Raw genomic sequence first — 22,364 nt, 5'->3', positions numbered from 1 at the left:
ACCACCCCCCCCCATGCGGGGCTGACCCAGAACCCCCACCCCGGCTGGAGCCGCCTCCTCCCTGCCAAGACCCCCAGGTCACCCCGGCCTCAGTTTCCCCATTCTGAAGAGAAAAGGGGCAGGCAAAGAGCACCAGACATCCAAGAAATGCTTCCACCATGAAGGGACAAAGCAGGAGACAAAGGGTACTCCGAGGAAACAAGGCAGAGAACAGAAGAAAACAAAACCCCTACGGTGGAGCGCCTCCAGGACGGGAGAAGAAACAGAATATCCCGTTCAGAAAGGGGACCCTGAGAGTAAGAAAGGGCTCCTGCAAATCTAAACGAATACAGGGCCAATCATCAGGATGTAATAAAGTGAATGGAAAATACAGCAGAGAAACAACTCCAGAAAGTAGAAGAAAAGAAGATTAAAAAAAAAAAAAAGGAGCAAATGATGACAGAAATGAGGTGATGCAATTAGGTTCAAGCATTGGGTTATCTGCAAAGCAAGAACAGAAGATGGAAGGGGGGGTTGCCAGAGACACAGAAGTTTGACTGAACAGTGGTTAAGTCAAGGACCTCAGTCCCTAAAATACTACGATGTTTCCCAACATAAACACCTGTCCCCGGAGCCCCCAACACAGGCCCTCCTTCCCTGCTGGTGGCCCCAGTCCCTAGCAGTGCCCCCCCAGCCTGCAGTCAGCGCCCCCATCCCTGCAGGACACGGTGGGGAAGAGGGCACCCTTGCTGTGGTCCTTGCTCGGAGGGCAGTGCTCCGTGCCCCGGGAGCCTTCCCCTCAGGAGGCCACGTCCCCCGTGACCATGGCCCTGCAGAGCCCATACCGGTGAAGTGCTGGGTTTTGGAGAACTTTCTGGGAGCCGGTGGGGGAAGCAGAGGAAGGCTCTGGTGCTCACATGGTCAGACGCAGCGGCCACGCGTGCTTGGGCCTGCTGGACCCGCTATGTGCAAGGCTCCCGACGGTCTTCCTCCAGCTCCCTCGACCACCGCTTCCTCCTGACCATTCTTGCAGACCCTCCCTTTTACACCCCTGCCCACATGAACTCCTCCCCTCTCGTGGTTTTCAGCCCAGGATCCAGAGGTCTCTACCTCTCACACCACTGCTTGAGGGCTTACAATGTCCCGGGCACTGGACAGATGGCAGTGACCAAGACAGATCCAGGCGTCTGACCCCCCACCTCTTGCCACCTCTCCCCTCCTTGCCCCATGCCCCATGTTTCCAAATATAGCTCCACGCCCCCGCCCCCCAGCTGCCCAACCCATGCAGGGGCCTCCCCAGGGCTCCATCTGCCTTGCCCACCAGCCAGTCAAGTCTCACTTATTTTACTTCCTAACGGTCTGTCCCATTAGTTCCACCCTCTCCAGCCTCTCTCCTCGTCAGCCACCAAAAGATCCTTGGCCACACAGAGTGCTCTGGGAAGGCTGGTCAGAGGGGACACTTAGGAGAATTAAAAGAGAGAAGGAAGGAACAGAGGGGGCTTCAGGCAGAAGCCGGGAGAGAAGGTGAGGGCAGGGCAGCTGGAGTTCAGAGTGGGGTCAGTGGTAGGTGATAAGCTAGAGGGCAGGCAGAGCCCAGTGGAAGCTTCGTAGAAGTTGGGGCCTTATCCCCAAAGCTCCAGGAAACCACTGAAGGATTTCAAGCAGGGGAGTGGCGTGAAGAGATTTAAGAGCTCCTGGCTATCAGATCTGAGAGCTACTGCAGGGGTCCCAGCAGGAAACAAACAGCATGAGACACTCTTCGGGATCTCACATAGGACTGGGCCTCCAGAAGCTGCTCAGACCAAGCTGAGGCAAGGAGGAGTTATTTCTAGGGCGCTGGGTCCTCCTGCCACACAGGAGGCTCCCCCTGGGACCGAGCTTGGTCGTCAGACGCTCCCTAAACACCCCCGTCAGCCAGGCCTTGGCCAGTCCTCTTCCTGCCAGGGTGGGAGACGTGCCTACAAGGAGCCTGGCCACAGAGAGCCCAGTGAGGAGGAAAAGCTCAGGCTCTGGAGTTCAAAGTCCATCCCCCTGCGGTACATGCCAGAACACTCAGGGGAGGAGCCGTCCCATCTGAGGACCTCCACATCCTTGTCAGTAACACAGATAGCACTTTCGTGGCTGGGTACAGAGAAGAAATGAGGTGGTTTACCTGTCCAGGGTCAGACAGCAAACTCCAAAGCCTGATGGACTGGTTCTGAATCCCAGCTGTGTTCCTTAAAGGCTGTGTGACCTTGGGAGAGTTGTTCAATCTCTCTGTGATTACCAGGTCTGGCAGGTGTGAGAAACCTCCAGCATGGACTAAGGAGGAGAGGTCAGAGAGGAAACACAGGCTTTGCAGGTCCTTAAGGGCCATGAATGGACTTTGGCTTTGACACTGAGCAAGCTGGGAGTGTGGGAGGATTTGAGCCGGGGAGGGACTGGTCAGACTAGGTTTTAAGACCGGTGTTCTGGGGGCGCCTGGGTGGCTCAGTTGGTTAAGCCACTGCCTTCAGCCTGGGTCGTGATCCCAGGGTCCTGCTCAGGAGCCTGCTTCTCCCTCTTCTCCCCACTCATGCTCTCTCTCGCTATCTCTAATAAATAAATAAAATCTTTAAAAAAAAGACCAGTGTTCTGACTACAGTACTGTGGGGACAGGAGACGGGGAGGCCAGAGTGGCCACCCGGAGACCAGTCAGGAAGCCATTGCCATAGTCCAGATGAGGGATGCTGGTGGCTCAGGCCAGGCTGGTGAAGGGAGGAGAGTGGGGTTAGGTTCAGAACGTGCTGTGGCAAAAAAGCAGACAGGCTCATGAAGAAAATGGAGAGAGGGGTAGGAGAAGCCCCGGAGAGGCTTAGGGAAGAAGTGGGTAAGAACACAGCGGAGGCCCAAATCACAGAGGCAGAAGAGGGGCCACTGGATTTGGCCAGAGGGAGAGAGGGGCTTCCTTCCTTCTCTCAGCCCACCACCACCAGGAAGTCCTCCAGTGTGTTTATGGGCATCCATAGCCAAGTCTGACCAGGTCCCCTGCCTGCTGACCTTGAGCTCAGACTCCAGCTGGCACCCATAACACCCCTGCCCAATGGGCCCACCGAGGCACCTCGACTGCTCCCGAGATGCCAAGGTGATGGGGAAACAGAAGATCCGACCAGCCTCCCCCCAGAGGCGGTTCCCCTCCCTCCTCTCTCCACCCTGCCCTGGACTCCCGCCTTCTTGCTCCACTACTAAGTGCTCTCTGACCCCTTAACGAGTACCCAAGAGGAGATCCCGTCGTGGTGCCCGATAACCCGCCTAACAGCCTCATTCGGGACTCTGGGGCAATGACTGGCACTCGGCATGGGCAAAGGACAGGCAGAGATAAGCCAAGCAGCTTCACCCCGCCCAGCCAGAGCTTATCATTAATACCATCATTAAGTGCCCTTGAGGACACTGTGCTTAGCCCTGAGCTAAGTGGTTTCCGTGCACGGCTCCATCCAAGCCCCTCGCTGGCAGAGGTAATGGTCAGGGGTGTGGACTCGGGGTCACAGCCATGCTTACTACCTAAGTCCCCCCACCCATCACGACTCAGTGTCCTCCTCCATAAAATGGGGGCCACAACAGTACCACCCCTTAAGCTGTCCTGAGGATTCAGTACGTCAGCCCCCATGCAGGGCCTCGTGGTGCCCAGTAAATGCTAACAAATGACGTCAGAGAGTCGAGAATTAGATCAGTAGCAACTTCCTAGGGCAGAGGGAGGTCTGTGGAAGTAGGACAGTGGAGAAAAGTGTTCTTGCCAGAGCTCTGGCTCTCTTGGAAGAGATGCTCCTGAGAACTGGGGACAGACTCCCCAGCCTCACCAGTTCTCCGAAGCAGCAGCGTCTGGAGAACTCGGGGGACTGGGGCTTACGGAGCAGAGTGCGCACGTTTGGGCCTGGAGCGGAAGTGCTCCCGGCAACGAGCGAGGCGGACTCCTTCCAGCTCCGAATGAAATGAGTGTCCAGCAAACACGTGACGAGCACAGTCTGTGGAAGGAGAGGTGGGTGGCAGCAGGGGCCCCCATCTCCTAGGTCAGCTCTGGAGGGAGGCCGTGCTCTTCCCCTGCAAGCTAGAGGCCAAGGTCGCAGGGAGGAAACGGTGTGCCCATATTTGAATCCAGACCCACTGACCTCTAAAGTCCCTGCTCTTAAGCATTGGACCCAAGAGAGGGGCCTCCATGAGCCCCTGAGGTGGGGAGGGAGGGGCAGGCATCCCTCACTGGGCAGCACTGGTGACCCTTGGACCCAGCCGCATGCACGTGAGCCGAGGCAGGAGGCATATTCTTACTTGGGAGATGAAGATGGGCCCCCAGAGGAGGGGCCCCCTGTCCACATGCCCCAATAGGCAATTGCCCTGGGGACACAGGGAAAGCCTTGGAGAGATGGCCCTCGGTCAACTCTAGACCTCCTGTTTATTGTTGTGTGGCCTCAGGCAACTGCCTTTGTTTTCCTGAGCCCGCCCGGCTCTCCTCAGTGAGGTGGGGTTAGCCGTGCCCTCCTCCTCTGCACAGGGGTTAGATTTGCTGACTCCAGGAGAGGGCTCAGCCCAGCACCAGAGATGCTCAGCAAAGGGTCCCGGCATCCCGTGCAGAGACATCACCTCTGCCACAGGGCTCCCTGCGGAGTCAAAACACGATGACTGGCCCTGGGAACTGCCTCCTCGTGTGTGTGTGTGTGTGTGTCTGTGTGTGTTCATGCACCTGCATATAAGGTGGGGCAAGTTCCTCCTGGCTCACCTGGCAGCAGGAGGACAAGAGTCAGAAGCACAGAAAGCAGGGGCTGCCATTTCTCCACAGACCACCTTCTTCTGGCCAGGGGGCCGGCTTCCTTCCACGGGCATATAGGAAGGAACAACCACCCTGGAATTCTCCAGAGGCCTCTGGGTTGAGCCATGGACCCCCCACATGTCCCCAAATGCTGGGGAGGAAGGTCTCTTCTCTGTGGACTTACCTGCCATAGTATAAGATGGTTTCAGGCTTGATGGCCCCATCTAGATGGACGTGCAATTCCACCTGCAAGGGGGCAGAGAGAGGAAACAAGGGGGTGGGGGGTAGAGAACAAACACCCATGAATGTTGGAAGGACCGTGATAACCATTAGTCCCACTGACTGGACACCTGCCACAGACGCTCCACTAAGCTCTTTATGCACACCATCTTGTTTCCTCCTCATCTGGGAGGGGGGTGGACTTAACAGTCATCTCTAGCTCTTTCACGGTTAAGACCACAGAGGTTCAACCACAATTGAGTTTCAGGGAGGTTAAATGAGTTGCCCGAGTTCGCACAGCAAGCCATAGAGGCAGGAACCCAACGCAGTACCTCTGGTCTGAACCGCAGCTGGTAAATGGCAGAACGAGAATTCTAGCCCAAGCCCAAAGCCAGTGGTCTTAAACACAAGGCCAGCCACGGCACCACCATGCTGGCAGAGTCCACGCTCTGCCAACTCACGAAACAAAACCCAACTTTAACAAAAAGTGTTGACCACAGACTTCCTGGGCCCGTGACTATGCCACAGTGGGTTTCAAAGACCCAGGCTCCATTTTCAAAAGCAGGTGTTAGTTAAGCACAGTTCTCAGGAATCAATAGGAGGTGACACAAGAGCTTTCCAGTACTTCAGAAAGGGTACTGGATACTCGGTCATCTCGGTGATCATCTCCTACACACACGCGGCCCCACGAACATCGCTTGGCACTCAAGGCCAGGAGATTAAGGACATGGGCTTTGGAGACAGCCCATCAGCCGGATTCCCAGCTCCACCGCTTCACTGGCTGTGTGGTCTCGGCCAAGACACTTGATCTCTCAGACCCTCTGTTTCCTCAACTGCAAAACAGCGTATTTCTGCTTCCTTGTCGGAGAACAACTGTAAGGATTAAACAAACAAACAAACAACCCACAGTGTAGGTGGACAAGTGGGTTTATATGAAGCAGCCCAGCGTCTCCGCCAGGGCATCTCCCAGGAGCTGTTAAGCACAACAGGTGTTGGGAGACAGGGGGAAAGGGACTTTCCCTGGGTCTGGGGGAGATCTAGAAAACTCCACTGATGTCTGCCAGGTTGGGGCCTTCCCTGGAATTTGGGGACCTGGACGAGAAAGTATCTGCCCTGGCGAGGGAGGGAGCTACAGGCCCAAGGAGGCCAGCAGGCCCAGAGCTACCAAGCCTGCCTCCCAGCAGGAAGTCCGAGCAACCAGACCTCTCCGGAAGTCACCCAGCCTGCAAAGGACCCAGCGGCACTCACGCACAGGCTCAGAGGCAAGGGAGTTGTTGGATTCCCTGACAAAACAAGTTCAATGCCCACTTAGCTAAATGTTCATCCCATTCTCAAAAAATGTTCAGCATCGGGAACACTGAAGCTTCCAGCCCAGGGAACCGCCAAGGAGTTGTGAGACCTTGGGCAGGGGCCCTCCCCTCTCTGAGCCTGCAGGGTTTATTTATCCTTAACCCGCACATGACAGAGGATCTGGCCAGAGAGGGAGGATATTCTGTGGTTCAATCTGGAATCCTGGCTCCTCCACTCACCCCCTGGAGGCCTGGAGAAAGCGACTTCACTTTCAGGGCCTTGGCATCCTCATCGGTCCAAGAGGGAGAAGATGCCTTCCTCCTAGGGCTTTGTGAGGCTTGACCACGTTCATGCGTGTAGTGGGCTCGCCCCACACTTAGCACGGAGCAAATGCTAAAACGGCATCAGTGAAGAGCCCTGCATTCACCAAACTGTCGGGGCCCTGCCCGGTGCTAGGGATGGAGGGTAAAGCTCCACGCATTGAGTCCCGCTCCTGTGATGCTTGTGGTCCAGCCAGGGAAGAGGCAGTGAGTAAGGTCAGTGACAAATGTACAATCACAAGCCAAGTCAACTCCTTGAGAGGCACCATCCTACAAAGGCAATGACAAACAAAAGCCCTTACCCAGCTCAAGGGCCAGCCATGGCTTCCCGCAGAAAACAGAGCTTGAGCCAAGATCCAAAAGATGAAGAGGGACCAACTAGGCAAAGGCAGGCTGAGGAGGAAGGTAGGAAAAGCACTCCAGGCATAGGCAACAGCACGTGCAAAGGCCATGTGGTAGGCGAGCCGGTGGTGCAGGAGAGGGCCGGAAACCCAGCTCTGAGAAGGGAGGGGTCGTGGGGCTGGACAGGCTGCGGGGCCACCCAGGCCACAAGGAGTCGTTTTAACGGAGAGCACAGAGAAGCCAGGACCGGGTTTGAAGCCAGCTAGAAGGCAAGGCTGGTAGAGGCTACTGAGGTCCAGTTTGAGAGGATGGTGCTTTGGACCAGGGAGGCAAGACAGATGGGGGGGGGGGGGCAGAAAGAGGGGTTAAGGAGGATGCCTCAGTGTAGGGCTGGGTGGGTGTCGGTCGTGATTCCCACACTCTGGACGCCATCCAGGAAGAAGCCCAAGTGCTAAGGGAGAAGGAGGGGCAGCGGTGCGGGGAGAGGGACACGGTCAGTTTGATCTTAGGGATGCTCGGCTGGGATGCCTCTGAACCATCCCAATGTAAATGGACAGAGCCAATGCATGGGAAGTTCTAGCGCGCTCAGAGACCCCGGCTGGCAGTGCAAGTAGGAATACGGACAGCTGAAACCGAGGTCTTGAACGAGCTCACCCAGGGAGAGTGGGGTCAAGGAAGGGGCAGGGGAGGAAGCCTCCGGAAGCACCAGCACCCAGTGGCTCTGCAGGAGAGGGGGACCCCGAAGAGGAGTTGCCAGAGGGGCAGGAAGGAAGCCAGGAAGGGGAGGGTGCAGAAGGCAAGGGACGGTCAGATTGCAAGGAGTGGCGGCCCACTGGGTCAGTGGACGGTAGCGCCCCAAATAGGTCTACATCCGAATCCCCAGAACCTGTATTACTTCCCATGGCGCAAAAAAAAAAAAAAGGTGGTTTAAAGTCTTGAGGAGTTTGTCCTGGATTATCTCCTTATGAGGGAGGCAGAGTTTTGAGCGAAACTCTTCTAAGAGGCGGCAGCAACGGGACCACTGAGGCAGACGGGAGCTGTGTGGTTGCGAGCCAAGCATGGCCCGGAGCCACCTGAAGCTGGAGGAGGCAACAAACAGATCTCTCAGAGGGTGTGGCCCTAACAACGACACCTTGACGTTGAACTTCTGACCTCCAGAATGGGGAGAAGATTCCTGTTCTTCTAAGCTACCCGGTGTGGTAGTAACTTGTTAGAGCTGCTACACAAAAGGAATATGGTCGGGTCCCGCCAGGGGTCAAGCAAGAGGAGAGCAGAAACACGCTAAGGCCACGGGGCTCGGGGGCCGGAGGAGAGATGCTCAGCCCGGGCTGCCCATTAGGAGCACCTGGGAAGCTTTGGAAAGTCACCTACACCTGGGCCCACCCTGGTCTGCAAAGTCACAGTCCTTCGGCCTGGGCCTGAGCATGGGGTTGTTGCTGGTTTTCAATACCCGAAGCCAAGGTTGAGAACCACGGTCCTGCAGGAAATGTTCCAGAGGCCCGAATCCATGCTGGAATGGGGTAAGAAATAAGTAAAGGCAACAAAATGGAGGAAGTGTAGATTCGCCTTTCCAGAATTTCACCCCTGCAGGGGAAGAAAGGGCTGGAGGGGGTGAGGACAATGGCTTTTCTGGGCAGTGGGAGTGACGGGGGCAGGTTGCAAGGCTGCCGGAGAAGAGGGGTTGCCGGAGACAATGATGGAGGAGGGGCCGGGAGGAAGAGCTGTCCAGGGGAAAGGAGGGAGGACAGAGAAGGGCCGGGGCAGAGTAATCGGAGTCAGGCAGCAGGGAGGGAACTGGCTTGATATGGAGAATGAGGTTCGTGGGGGAGAGGGGAGGCCACAGAAGGTCAGGGGGTGCCAGAGGGGGGATCCACCGACGCGTTCTGGATCAGGAGGCACCGTGTAAAAGCTCTTTCTGGCTGCCATATGCAAAGCAGGGGAGAGGGAAGCCAGAGCCGCCCGGCAGTCAGGGCAAGAGGTAAGCACCCACGGGGAGTACCTGCCCGCAGCTCCAAGTGCAGGAGGTGCTCCCCAGTGCAGCAGAGCAGGGGAAGAGGGGCTCAGAGAGCTGGCCAGGACACAGGAGGCAAGAGCACCCCTAGGGACAGCGAAAGCCTGCTGCCCCACCACGCCGGGGCTTCCTGGGAAGCTGCCTAGACACTTTTCAGGGGAGGAGCAGAGGCAGCAACCACCTCCTCAGGCAGCCCAAGCTCAGGCAGGCCTCCCACAGAACATTCTGGAAAATAGCCACTACCCATGAAGACGTCTGTCCGCATACCCCAGGTGACAATGGGGTGTAAGCTCAGAGACTGGGTCGGGACCCTGCTCCGCTGTCCCCATTCAGGGAAAAGGAACAGCAGCGTCCTCGGACTACTGAGTACCTACTACGGGCTGGCCCGTGTACACACATGAACTGAGTTCATCCGCACAACCAGTAAGGCAAGAACTTCACTACCATTCTGCAGAGGAGAAACCTGAAAGGTCAAAGAAGCATCCAGGGACACAAAGGCAGGCAGGGATGGAGTCAGGATTTGAACCAGGGTCTGAGTCTAGAGCTTTTACTACCCTTTCCCTGCAGGCCTAGCCTCAGAGAGGCTGTCGTAAGCAATTCAGCAATAACAGCAGCTACCTCCTGTTATCAGGTCCTTTATCTCAATTAATCTTGACCCCCAGGCAAGGTGCACATTAGCCCTGGGCGGCAGACAGGGGAAACGGTAAACTCGCAGGAACCCGGCCACGGGCCCTATGCTGCCCAGGCCGATAGCCGCAGAGCTGGGTTAGAACCCCAGTCTCTCTACCTCTAAGCCCAGGTCCTGCCCAGGGGCCACACCCCTGCCCTGTGCCCAGCCTCGTGACCTCTCTGGAGGGGAGTCTCACCCCTACTCCCCCGCACTTGCTCTCCAGGAGGCTGACTCAGCAAGCCTCTGACGGAGCTGCAGGAAATCCCAGAGAGGAGTAGGAAGCATCCCCCGTGGCCAAATATTTACTAAGCCCCCACTAGGTGCTGGGCACAGTGGGGGCACGGGGCACGGGCGAACATGTTACGTCTTGTTCTCAGGAGAGGCCAGCCAGCCAGCCGAGGCCCAGGGAGGTACAATTCACTCACCCGAGGGGTCAGCGGCAGAACCAGCAAGGACACGGGTCATGGACTCCTGGGCCAGACGCTCCCAGATCGAACTCCCGCTCCTAACTGGCAGGCCACGCACCTTCGAGACACACCCGAGAGTCAAACTACTTCTCCCCAGGCGCCCCCAAACACACCATCTGGTTTGGTTTTCAAACTGCTGACTTTTTAAATTCACTTACCACAGCTGTCTCCCTATTAGTTCCCTCAAAGTGCGGTCATTATGCCATGTCTTCGGGGTTTAGGACCGTGCCCAGCACAGCAAAAAGTGCTCAGTACACATCAAATGACCAAGTGATGGTTTTCTCCTCTCCCTGTCCTAGGTCAGCAGGGCTGTGTCCGCTCTCTGGGGCAAGGAAGGGACTGACCGACACCCTTGGGCCTGGAAGAGAACCCAGACAGGGCAGAGTAGCCAGCGTTGCTTGACCGGCCCCCAGAACCCGGATGAGCGGCAGGTGCCCCCTGCCAGCCAGCCTCTCACTTCCTAGCCCGGCTCTTGGCAATGAGCTGCGTGGTGCCAGGGGTCAGTGCCCGCCATGGCCTCTCAGCGGACTTTTGGGGTAAAGCCAGGAGACAGGGCAGCCCTGGGCTGACATATTGTTTCAGTCACACCTCCTCCAGGAAGTCCTCCGCGCTCAGCCCCATCTGAGCTCCTACAGCTCAGAGGTACAGTAATGGTGCCTCCTGCTGTCTTGGGGCCTGACTGAGCTCTCAATTGCTGCGGGAGCTTCCCCAGAGGTTTCAGAGAAGGGAAGGCAGATCTTCAGCCAGGGGCACATCCTGTGGAGCAACAGCCTAGGAACGCAACATAGTCCTTCCCCATTTCCTAGGTGAGGAGCCTGAGACACAGAGAGATTAAGGAACCAGCCTCAGTCTGGACTAGTAAGTACCCAGCCGGAAGCTGTCTGAGTGAAAGCCAGAGGTTGTAACTGCCACAATCCACTCCCTTCATCCTGCATCAGAGCTGAGTCAATGCTGGTAAAATCTCAACAGGATTGAGAACCATGACAAGGATAAGGATCCACAGCAGCCAGCATGGGCTTGCCCCCCCTCCCCCCCACCGACGCCTGGGGATGAATCAGATTCCCATTGTACAGATAGGAAAACTCACTGTTCTGCCCCCATGATCACAAGGACCCCAGAGCTTGTTTCTTCCCTCACCTTGCTGCTCTGGGGCCTCAGAACCCTAAGGGGTAAGAGGGAGCCTGCCCCCAAAACTGAGTACATATAGGCTTGAACTCACTGTGCCCCCCCCCCCCGGCCTACTCTTCTCCCCTGTCCAAAGCCAGACACAGTGCTCCCTTCCCTGCCCCAGGGGGGAACCCCCCCAGGACAACTGGATAGGGAGACACATTCCTCCCAGCTCACAGGGCCCCTCGCCATCTAGGCCAGGCCAACCCCAAGGTCGGATGCCGAATCAGGAACGTGGTCAGCCTCCCCTACCTCGCTGGGTGACCACATCTCCCCTCTCTGGTCCTTGCTTCCTCTGTCAAACAAAAGGCTTCCTTGAAACCCAATCTCATTCATTCCCTTCCCTCCAAAACGCCCATGAGTTCTAATGGGTAAGGCAAGCTCCTTGAGAGGCTTTTTAAAAAACAGGTGGCTCAGGGCGCCTGGGTGGCTCAGTTGGTTAAGTGTCTGCCTTCGGCTCAGGTCATGATCTCAGGGTCCTGGGATGGAGTCCTACAACGGGCTCCCTGCTCAGCGGGGAGTCTGCTTCTCCCTCTGCCCCTCCCAACTCATGCACCCTCACTTGCTCTAAAATAAAATCTTTAAATAAAAAATAAAAACAAAAACAGCTGACTCTCTGGTAACCAAAAAGCACGGAAAGCCCAAAACCGTGCTAACAGTAGGCTTTTCCAGTGGCTTTGTGGCAGGAAGTCAAGAGGTAAGAAAGACACTGCGGGGCGGGGGGGGGGGTCGGGAGTTGGCATTACAGCCCCAGTGGGGAGGAAAAGCACTTAAGGGCCTGCTGCCAGCCAGCCAGGGACTTCACAAGTGCCACTCAGCACAATTTCCCCAAGAACTCATGATCTTGGTTTTAATCAACCCATTTTACAGAGAAGGAAACAGTTTCAGAGAAATGTCCACCTGAGCTCTTGTGGCTGACAAACAGCGAGGCAGGGACCCACCCTCAGTCTATCCGAGGCCCGAAATGATTCTGAGTCCACTCCCTCCCCCCAAAGTGGGAACAGCAAATTGGCAAGGCAGTTGACAGTATCTCTTTCAGTTTTAGGTAGAACTGGGTTCAAGTCTAGCTCTGCTTTCTGGCTGTGTGCCTTTGGAAAGTTCGCTCCCCTCTCTGAGCCATTTCCTCCTACAGAAATGAAGAGGACCTATCTTAAAGCGATACTGAGCATTAAATGAATATATGCAAAGCAGAACAGTGCCTGGTACAGAGTAAACATTCAAAAAGGAGAAAGTAAATATGATGTGGGCGGGGCGCCTGGCTGATGCAGTGGGTAGAGCATCCAACTCTTGATCTCAGTTGTGAGTTCAAGCCAAATGCTGAGCATAGAGCCTACTTAAATTTATGTGGGAGATTTAGCCCCAGTTCTCTGCATCAGGGAGGGATGGTGTAGAAACTGTGCTCTTCCAACCTGGGCCAGCTCACTTGCTGGTCTACAGCTTTGAGATGCTCATTTTGTGTGACCTTGGACGAAGTCACTTCACGTCTCTTTCCTAGTCTGTTAAAGGGGGGAGGAAGCGATCTACCTTGTCCAGTTGTCCAGAGAACTGTGATGTAAATCACGGAAGGTGCCTGGTACCCACTGTTATTACAAAAACAGGCATGTGATCAGCATTGTCCTCCATGACAAAGAACTTCTGAGCACCACGGGATTTCCAGCCTTGTCTCGTGTAGAAATAGACTGATAAGGGCCACCCTTCCACCTCCCCCCATACCTCCTCCAATGCCCAACAGGTGCTCAGAAAGCATTTGTTGGAATAACACAATCAACCCAGGGAGGCAGCCGCCTAGGGCCTTGCTACTCAAAGTGCGGTCCGTGGGCCAGGAGTATCAGTCACCTGTGAGCCTGTTAGAAGGGAACATCTCAAGTCCCACCCCCAGCCTCCCAGTTCAGTGTCTCAGTGTTAACAAGGTGACTTGAGTACACATTAAAGTTTAGAAAGCATAGCCTTGCTCTGCCTTCTTAAAGCTGGCCAGGTGCTGGGCCTCACCTAGTGGTTGGCATAAGAAGCCAAACAGCCCAGCAGAGGCTCCTGTCCCGCAGAGGCCCAGCACCTCTACCCCAAAGGCTTCTGCAAAGGCAGTTTCAGGAAAACTGGCTATGGGATGTTTGAAGCCAGCCCGCCTGGGCTCAGCCCCAGCTTGGCTACTTCCTCATTGTGTGATCTCAGGCCTCATTAATCTCTCTGTGCCTCTATTCATCTGTATAATGGGATGATACCAACGACCTCACAGAGTCATTGCTAGAATCAAATGAATTAATGAAAATAACGTGTTCAGAACAGTACCCAGCACAGAGCAATAACAATTAGCTCCAGCTACTAATACTAGTTCTCATTAGGATCTGTCCCACCCACAGGAAGGCAGGGAGCTGGCTTTGATTGCAGTGGCTGAGACACGCTCCTCTTTGCTTCTCCTGCCAGCTGAGCCACGTTCCCTCCTTGCAATATAAAATTTAATCACATCTCATCTACACAGTGGAGAACACTCTACCTCCCCTCTCAAGCATCCCCTTCTAACTTCTGGACATCCCACCGCCAAGCAGGTGGGGCCCATTTACCAGGTGTGGAAACTGAGGCCCACAGAGGGGAAATAACCTGCCAGCCTTAAGTAGACAGGACTGGCTGAGGCCCAAAAATAGTAAAATAGTCCCTCCCTCACAGGGCTGTTACAAGTATCGCAAGGGTGGATTTGGTGCATATAGTAAATTCTACAGAAGCGTTGCCTCTCATTTATCTCCATAACTCCAAGTTCACTCCCAGTCTAGGGACTTTGTCTACTGCCTCAGGATTCATATCAGGGGAACCACCTTCCCAAGGACAGAGGGAATCCAAAAGCACTTAAAAAAGAAAACAAAAGAGACTTCACAAGGAAAGAAGCACCAGCGATGCGGCATCCAGACAAGTTGTAGAGGCATGGGGTGGGGTCCGGCAGGAGGGCTCCCCAGCTCACAACATCTGGCAGGGGGTAGCTGAGCCTAGGGTGGGGGCAGCAGCAGTGGGGGCTAGGCCTTCCCTCCTCCAGTGCTGCCCGCCCACCCACCCCCCGCATTCCCATACACACATGGGATTCTTACTAACACTTTTGTGATATCTGCCATCCACTTACACCTATTTCTCCGAGAGGTAAGTTGAGTCTGATTACAGCTCACTCCTTCCTGTGATCCCCCAGCAGTCTCAAACTCTGCTAGCTGACTCACTCTGCTGGACAGACCCCCTGGACCCCTTCCCTCCGTGGACTGAATCTCAGGGCTCCAAAGCCTCTCAAGTGGGCCCAGACCCTCCCTGACCCAGACTTTCCCAAAAGGCCACAGCTGGTGGGAGGAGGGACCACAAAGTTATCCCTTGAGGCCAGTAGCTGTGGCTCGGCCCCGAATGAACCCAAGGCCTAAGGCCCACTCAGCCCCTAGCAGGGAGAGAGGGGCGCCCTGACCCCCTCCCTCCGCTCTATGGCCTGGTCCTCCTGACTGGCACATTCACAACCTGAGCTCCTTGGCTCACAAAATCATCGCAGTGCTGGAGTATAAAGCTGTTTCCACAGCATTTTAGGGGCCTATGGATGTAGACACCGGGCCCCATTTTACAGGCGAGGTTCGAGGGGTCAAGCCCCCTGCCTAGCCTCACACAGCTACCCAGCCGCTGGCGGTGCCCCGAGGCCCATTTCACAGGTAGTGAAACTGAGACTCCGAGAGGCCAAATCACCGGCAGAAGCAGAGCGCGGAAGCCAGCCCGGGCGCCTGGGGATTCAGGACCCTCCCAGCTTCATTGTCTCTCATTAAACTGCCTGGAGGCAGCGAGGGCCTGAGCTGAGGGAAGGAAGTGGCTGCTGGGGCCCCGGTTCTCTCCCGGGCTGTGGACGCCCCTAAGCCCTCCAGCCCGACCAGGAGCCGGACCCCCCCCGGACCCCGAGTCCCGCCCGCGCTCACTTTGGGCTTGTCGAAGGCGGGCGTCTGGGTCATGGTGCCAAGCGTGCGCCCCTGCGTGGTTCCCTCCGCCGGTCGGTGCTCACCCCGGGGACCTGCCGGGACCGCAGCGCGCCACGATCCTCTTAAGGGGCCCGGCCCCGCCCCAGCCCCGCCCCAGCCCCGCCCCGCCCGGGGGCCGCCCCCTCGCCGAAGACCCCGCCCCCTCGCCGAAGCCCCCGCCCCGCCCCGCAGACCCGGGATGTGCATTTCCTGGAATTCCTGGCCCGCCCTGGGGACAAGCCCGACTTCCCCGGGCGGTGGCCTGCCCGAAATCGCCGGCCCCGGGACGCAGGGCTGGAGCCACCTGTGGGCTCAGGCTCCAGCCGCCTGGCCGGCTCTGCCTCCCGCCTGGCCCCTCGAGCAGCATTCAAGCTACCGCCTGGGCGCCTGCAGCGTGCCGGGCCGAGCTGGAAGCCGGGAACGGTGAGCGTCACAGACCTCGTGGGGCTTTCACTCTACTGGGCGAGACACATGTTCATCACATAATCGCACAACATAAATGTATGGTTAGGGGGCTTTAATGCGGCCCAGCCGTGGCTTGCAGGTCGGGGAGGGGTTCTCTGAGTTTCCTAGGTGAGGGGGTTGGGGTGGGTGGGAGTGGGATGGAAGAGGGCAGCCCAAGGGGAGAGGACGTTCTCTGTTAGACCCCAGGGAGCTGGGGAATGAAAGGCGAGGAGGGGGGCATAGCAAATATCCTCCTAGGCATTTACCCTCGAGAAACCTGCTTGGGTGCCGTCAGAGAACATTTTCGAGGATGTTCACACCAGCACTGTTCGTAACAACAAAAACATTGGAAACACCTCCCAAATGCCCATTCACAGGGAGTGAGCAAATGAGCTGGAATATCCACACCATAGACTGTTACACAACCGTGAAATTGAATGAACTTCGCGGGCAGAGAGGCTAGATCTCGGCAACAATTTTGAATGAAGAAAGAAGTTGCAGAAAACTGTATAGACTATGGTGCAATTTTTAGAATGTATAATAAAAGCAAAACAAAAATATGCATGTTTAGATACGTGCATGGGTAGAAAAAACTTTTAAAGGGAAAGATAAACACGTATTTGAGAAGAATGGTTATCTCAGGGGAATGGGGGAGGAGGGGGAGAAGAGAAGCTTACAGGTACATCCTGGGTGTTGGTAATGTTCCAGTACTTGGGTAGCATAGTGGTTTTATTTCATTTCATAATATTATAAATAAATTAATAAATAAGGGGAAAAGAGGATGGGGGTGTGGGGCTAGATAGTCACAGACTCAGGGGGTGCGTGTGGGACACGGTGAGGGATTGATTGGTCTTTCCCCCTGAGAACACTGGAAAATCAGTGGAGGGTATCAATGGAGGCAAAACGGGATCAAACTTTTTTTTGGAAAAAAAAAAGTCTCCAGCTATTCAAAGTATGGTCCGGGAATCATTGGCATCGATATCACCTGGGGCTGATTACAACTGCAGACTCAGGCCACATCCCAGCCCATCCTTACAGATAAGGACACCGAGGCTCAGACAAAGGAAGGGCCTGCTTAGCACGTGTTGTAAGGGGCAGAGATGGGATTTGAAATCCAACTCTAGAACCTTCAACGCTCCGCCTTATTACTATCTCCCTATCCCTTGTCATGACTTTCAAGTCCCTCTCCAACATGTGGCCCTTGACTTCCCAACACATTCCCCAAACACTAGTCAACCTGGATGACTTGCTGGTCCAATAAAGGTGACCACAAGTTCTTTGCTCTTCTTCTCATTGCAAGATTTTCCTCCTTTTGTATCTGGGCTGGTTGGCGGGACTTGTTTGATAGAACGCAGTGGAAATGATATTCCTGGACTTTGAGCCTAGGTCATAAAAAGCCTTGCAGCGTCCACTGGGGCCTCTTGAACATTCTCCCTGGGAACCCTGTGTCGCTGTGTAGGGAGTCCAACTACCATGAGACCCATCATGCTGGAGAACCCATAGTTCTTTTTTTTTTTTTTTAAGATTTTATTTATTTATTTGACAGAGAGAGCACAAGCAGGGGGAGTGACAGGCAGAGGGAGAGGAAGAAGCAGGCTCCCTGCCCAGCAGAGAACCTGGTGTGGGGCTCCATCCCAGGACCCTGGGTTCACAACCCAAGCTTAAGGCACACGCTCAACCGACTGAGCCACCCAGGCGCCCTGAGAACCCATAGTTCTTAAAGTCACTCCAGTCTTGCTGAGCCCAGCCTTTCCACCCCTCCCACCAAGAAATTCCACACATTTGTGAAGCCATGTTGGACCCTCCAGATCAGAACAGTTGCCGACTGAATATGGGACTTCAGTCATGCCATGTGGAACAGAAGAACTACCCACCTGACCCCAACCCAAGTTCCTGACCTACAGAATTGGGTTATTTAATAAAATTGTTACCTGGAGCCACTAGGTCTTGGGAGCAGATCGTTATGCAGAATGCAGCAGGAATGCTGGTGCCTACCCACCCCAGACCCCTCAGTCTCTGCACCTAAGTTTACTCCATCCTGACACCTGGAAAAGCCTTTTCCCAGATCCTGGACTATCAAAATGCTGCCTTCCAAGCAACTCAAAGCCAAAGAGAAACAATCAGGCTGTGTGCTGCATATCTTCTGTTTGCCCCTCCAAATGCACCCCCTACCCTTCTCCACATTGCTGTGTGCCAGGCAGCCTGACCACTATGGAAACACCAGCAGGCTCTCTTGCCCTCTGGCTTCTGGTTGGGTTTGGCCAATAGGAGGCACCAGCAGGAGATCAGAAAGTGGGAGGAGGGGGAAGTCAGGATGTTTACTCCTCTCCCCCTTCCGCCTTGTACAGTCAGCCACCGGGTGAGCTGTGTCTCTCCACCAAGGCCCCAGCTCCTGGCAGGTGGTCTTGTCCATATCCTACCAGTCCCTCCTGCCCATCTTCAAAAGCAGGGATTCCTTTTGTTACTAGCCTCAGGCTACTGTACCACCCCTTATTGCTCTCCATAAACTCTGCTCTGGATTAGGGTTCCCCCAGAAGTAGAGCCTGAGGCAAAGACTCGAGTACAAGTAGTTCATTTGGGAAGAGATCCCGGGAAACACTGGAAGGGCAGTGCCGAGTCAGACAGGAAGTGAGCTAATGCCAGCAGGCTACCTAGAGCTCAGTCCTTCAGCGGAGCTCTGTGAGACAGCGTAGAATGTCTCTCAGAGTTAACCCAGCTGAGGAGTGAGGAAGCTGGGAGGTTTATCTACCAACTGCCCTTTGACTTTGTTGGAGGGCTGTTTCCAGGACATCAACTTCCTGGCACTCTGGGCTGGCTCAACACCTGGCCAAACTTGCTCCCCTACAGCAGAGAGCGGGAGCCTGACTCCGGTATTAGCAGGAAAGCACAATGCAGAGGTGAGGCTGAGGGCATGTGGGCTGGGCACTGAAGGCTTCACCGACCCGCAGCTTCATAAATCATTTGGTTTTTTGGTCAGCTTTATTGAGGTATGACTGACAGATTGGAAGATACTGAAAGTGTACAATGTGATGATTTGATGGACGTATACGTGTGAAATGATTTCCCCGCATCAAGTTAATTAACACACTCATCACATATTTACCTCTTTTTTTTTTTTTGTGAGGACATTTTTGTTTTACTCTCTTAGCACATTTCAACATCTCAGTTATGCAATAGTGTTATCAACCATAACCATCCTGTTATACATTAGATCCTCAGACCTTATTCATCTTATAACTGAATGAATATAATTCCTTTATTAAACTCCCCTCAATTATTCAGTCTGAGTATTTGCCTGGTTCCTGCCAGACAGATGGGTCTTGAACTTCTCCACATTAATCCAGGGTGGGCCAATGTCTACAGACTTGGAACAGGGGTGGAGAGAGAAAAATCTAGCTCAAGATCTAGTTCCAGCCAACAATGACAACAACAAATGCATGAAAACAGAGAATGAATTAATAAGAATTCCTCAATTGGAAATAACACTGGTCAGGAGTATCATCTCCAGTTACACAAAGAATTAAACTGGGACAATAGCATTAGTAACTTAGTACTTTAGAGCCAAAGGAAATTGTTAGAGTCGTGAGGAGGAAAAGTTACATAATAAAGAAAATCAGTCTTTCAGGGCAGATTATCAGTTAGGGTAACCCTAGCTACTGTTACACATAGAATGTTACAAATACCCAGCAAATATGCTAGAAAAAGAGTTCTTACTTCTGTAACAGTTCTGAGTGGGTGTCGACTCTACCTGGTCCTTCTGGGACCTAGGCTGAATCTTCAATATGTGGGTCTCAAGGTGGCCCTGGGGGTCATCTCTATTCTAGCCATTCACAGGGTGAAGAGAGTAGGAAGGAGTGTTTGGGGGGCTCCAAAGTGGGACCCATCACTGCAGCCCACATCCAGTCACCACAGCTGGGTCATGTGCCACACTGAACTGCGGGGGAGCCTGGGAAATGTAGTCCAGCAGCACACTTGGGAAGAAAAGGAGCTCCAGATATGGGTGAGCATTAGCAGTCTCTGCTGGAGCGGGAATGCATCTTCCTCGAGGTAGCCCTTCTGCTCCTCTCCCATAAGACTTGTCATCAACTGTGTGTCAGAGAAGTCCCGTAACCAGGTGGATAGTCTACAAAGGCAGGACAGGGTCAACTTATCCTGGATCCCCAGCCCTAACGTAGGGCCTGGTGGAAAGTAGGAACTCGCTACCTGTTGGTGGAATGATAGAATGTAAGTGGGCAATCGAGGTCATTGTTCTCAAGCTTCTGAGATGTATGGGAAGCCCTTGCCGGAGCATGACCTTGTGTCCAGCCCGGTGCAGGGCTCCAGCTGCCTTGGATTAAGACAGGGCAAGATGATGCCTAAGGAAAGAATTTCAAGACGAGTCCCTCCCTACCCCCACACACTCATACAAAACTCATGTCACAATAATAACTATGTTTACTGAGTACTTATTTTGTGCTCCATCACTTACTCACATGCAGATGATTTCATCCGGAGACCCCTATCCCCCAGCGGCCCTATGATGTAGGTTCCATAATTAGCCCCATTCGCTGGTGGAGAAATCAAGACTCAAAGTGGCAAGAGGTGAAGCTGGAAATTGGGTGTGAATATGCTAGACTCAGAGCCTGTGCTCTTGACCTCTGACCTCTGTCAATATCCAAGAGAAACAGGGTAGGTTGGACAGCAGTCAAGCAAGAGCCCAGGGCAGACAGGCGGGAGCCCGGGTGCTCACCCGGCTCTGTGTGACTGAGGGTGGGTCACCTCCTTTGTTTAGTGCCAAGTTCCCTCAGCTGGCTCTGCGCCAGGCACTGAGGCGATGCAGGAAACCTCCATTCTCTAGGTGGTTTGCTCCCGGGGCAGCAGACAAACCAGCACCATCCATTTGATATGGTTCTACTTGATTCTACTGTCTCCTGGGAGATGTCAAGCAAGAAGTTGGATAGTCAAATGTTGCAAACTCAAAAACTGACAGAGCAAGCGTGGAATGCAGACAGACTGGAGTCTTGGCTCTATCACTTCCAGCTCTGCGACCTCAAATTCTTCATCTGGTGAGTGGAGAGAGCACATAATTCATTCTGAGCTCAGAGGATAACACATAGACATCCCTAATTCATAGGATAACCCACATATACACCTACCACCTAGGACAATCCATATAATACCTAGCTTGTAGGGTAAGCCATATACAAATGTAGCTCATAGGACAACCTATATATATATATACCTAGCTCACGAGCTAACATGATATAGCTATCATGAGCTAACACACACACACACACACACACACACACACACAGACCTAGCTCATGGGAGAGCAATGGAAGGACCATGAAACGAGATAGGAGATGCCCCCATATAAAGGCTGCCATGCTGGAATGTGGATCCGGTGGTACCAGATCTCCCAATTATTCAAGAAAATCCAGAAACCACAATTTTAATATTTAAAATGTGTTCAAACAGATGGTGATTATACTTATCATGGTGAGCACTGAGTGATTTATAGAATTGTCAAATCAATATGTTGTATCCCTAAAACCAATGTAACATTATGTGATAATTATGCTCCAATAATAAATTTTAAAACTAATTAATTAATGAATTAAGACCAAGAGGTATAGCTCTAAAAATATTAATAACAAAAATTTAAAAAGTAACACTGGTAAAACCAAAAATGTCTTCAAATACCTCCTAATTTTAAAAACTTTGTATGAGCTAAGAAAAACATCGGTGGGCCAGATTTTGCCCCTGACCCTGTGGGCTTCATAACAGCCAAAGTCTCTGCTGATTCTGATCTCTGAATAGGAAAGAGGACAAGGGAGGTGCTGTCTCCAACTCAAATTTAACCAGACAGAATGAGGATCAGTTGCACACAACAGAAAGTTCTAAAATAACAGTAGCCAATACAAGAAAGAAGTTTATTTCCCTGTCATATAAAAGAAATCCAAAGGTGGGCAATGCAGGCTGGTGTGGCAACTGGGAAGATGATGGCTTTCATCTCTCTGCTCTGCCATCCCTAGCATGTGGCCTTTATCCTCATTGCCCAGCATGGCTGCTGGAGCACTGGCCATCACATCTGCAACCCAGAGAGCAGAGTGGAGGAAGAGTTCTCCTCCTTTATTTTTTTTTAAAGATTTTATTTATTTATTTGACAGAGAGAGAGATCACAAGTAGGCAGACAGGCAGGCAGAGGGAGAGGGAGAAGCAGGCTCCCCGCTGAGCACAGAGCCCGATGTGGGGCTCGATCCCAGGACTCTGGGATCATGACCTGAGCTGAAGGCAGATGCTTAACCATCTGAGCCACCCAGGCGTCCCAGAGCTCTCCTCTTTTAAAGATAATTCCTGATTTCCTTACAACACTTCCACTCCTCTAGTCAAATGGTCACATCTAATTGAAAAGGAGACTGAGAAATGCCCGTAGCTGGGAGGCAAGGTAGCTAGCTAAAAAGCGAGGTTCAGGTACTCAAGAAGAAGATAGTAGATATTGGGAGGCAACGAGCCATTTGTGGCCCATCAAAGAGCCTGATGTGTGAGGAGGGCGTGTGGATGGGATGTCGCCAGGCGGCCAGACTCTGCTGTCCACTTCACCTCTCCGGCCTCCTACGTCTTTGAGGCTCTGTCTGGCCAAGAGAAGAAAATAAGAGAACAAGACAAAAGAGGCCAGCTGAATATAACAATGAGAGCAACAACTCACCAAGGACCGGCTATAGTCCAGGCCTTGTGCGGGGCCCCATGCAAAC

General features: G+C 53.7%; 1 protein-coding gene and 2 long non-coding RNA genes across 7 annotated transcripts in view; 1 reads left to right on the top strand and 2 right to left on the bottom strand.

Moving 5' to 3' along the window:
• ADA (adenosine deaminase) overlaps window positions 1–15,278 on the bottom strand; it is a 27,412-nt gene extending 12,134 nt beyond the window's left edge. For 3 of the 4 annotated variants that reach the window (XM_081832706.1, XM_081832707.1, XM_081832708.1), the window contains exons 1-2: window positions 15,148–15,278; window positions 4,923–4,984 (exon numbers count right to left, since the gene is read on the bottom strand). In XM_081832706.1, the coding sequence (XP_081688832.1) occupies window positions 4,923–4,984; window positions 15,148–15,180 (95 nt within the window). In that variant the 5' untranslated portion in view covers window positions 15,181–15,278. Of the gene's footprint in view, window positions 1–2,131; window positions 2,281–4,922; window positions 4,985–15,147 lie in introns of those variants that run through there. The other variant, XM_081832709.1, reaches the window with a different exon arrangement.
• A 108-nt stretch (window positions 15,279–15,386) lies between these two features.
• Window positions 15,387–18,911, top strand: LOC145723790 (uncharacterized). The gene is made up of 2 exons (XR_014149068.1): window positions 15,387–15,609; window positions 17,177–18,911. It is a non-coding gene; the product is annotated as an uncharacterized LOC145723790 (long non-coding RNA).
• The window catches only part of LOC145723789 (uncharacterized), a 21,069-nt gene continuing 17,441 nt past the window's right edge, over window positions 18,737–22,364 (bottom strand). For both annotated transcript variants that reach the window (XR_014149067.1, XR_014149066.1), the window contains one exon: window positions 18,737–19,833. This is a non-coding gene — a long non-coding RNA (uncharacterized LOC145723789). The remainder of the gene's footprint in view (window positions 19,834–22,364) is intronic.

Source organism: Leptonychotes weddellii, chromosome 10, assembly GCF_054177405.1.
Source record: "Leptonychotes weddellii isolate Sample4059 chromosome 10, ASM5417740v2, whole genome shotgun sequence".
Classification (NCBI taxonomy): domain Eukaryota; kingdom Metazoa; phylum Chordata; class Mammalia; order Carnivora; family Phocidae; genus Leptonychotes; species Leptonychotes weddellii.
Note: the sequence above shows the minus strand (reverse complement) of the source record. Positions and strands in the feature narration are given on the sequence as shown.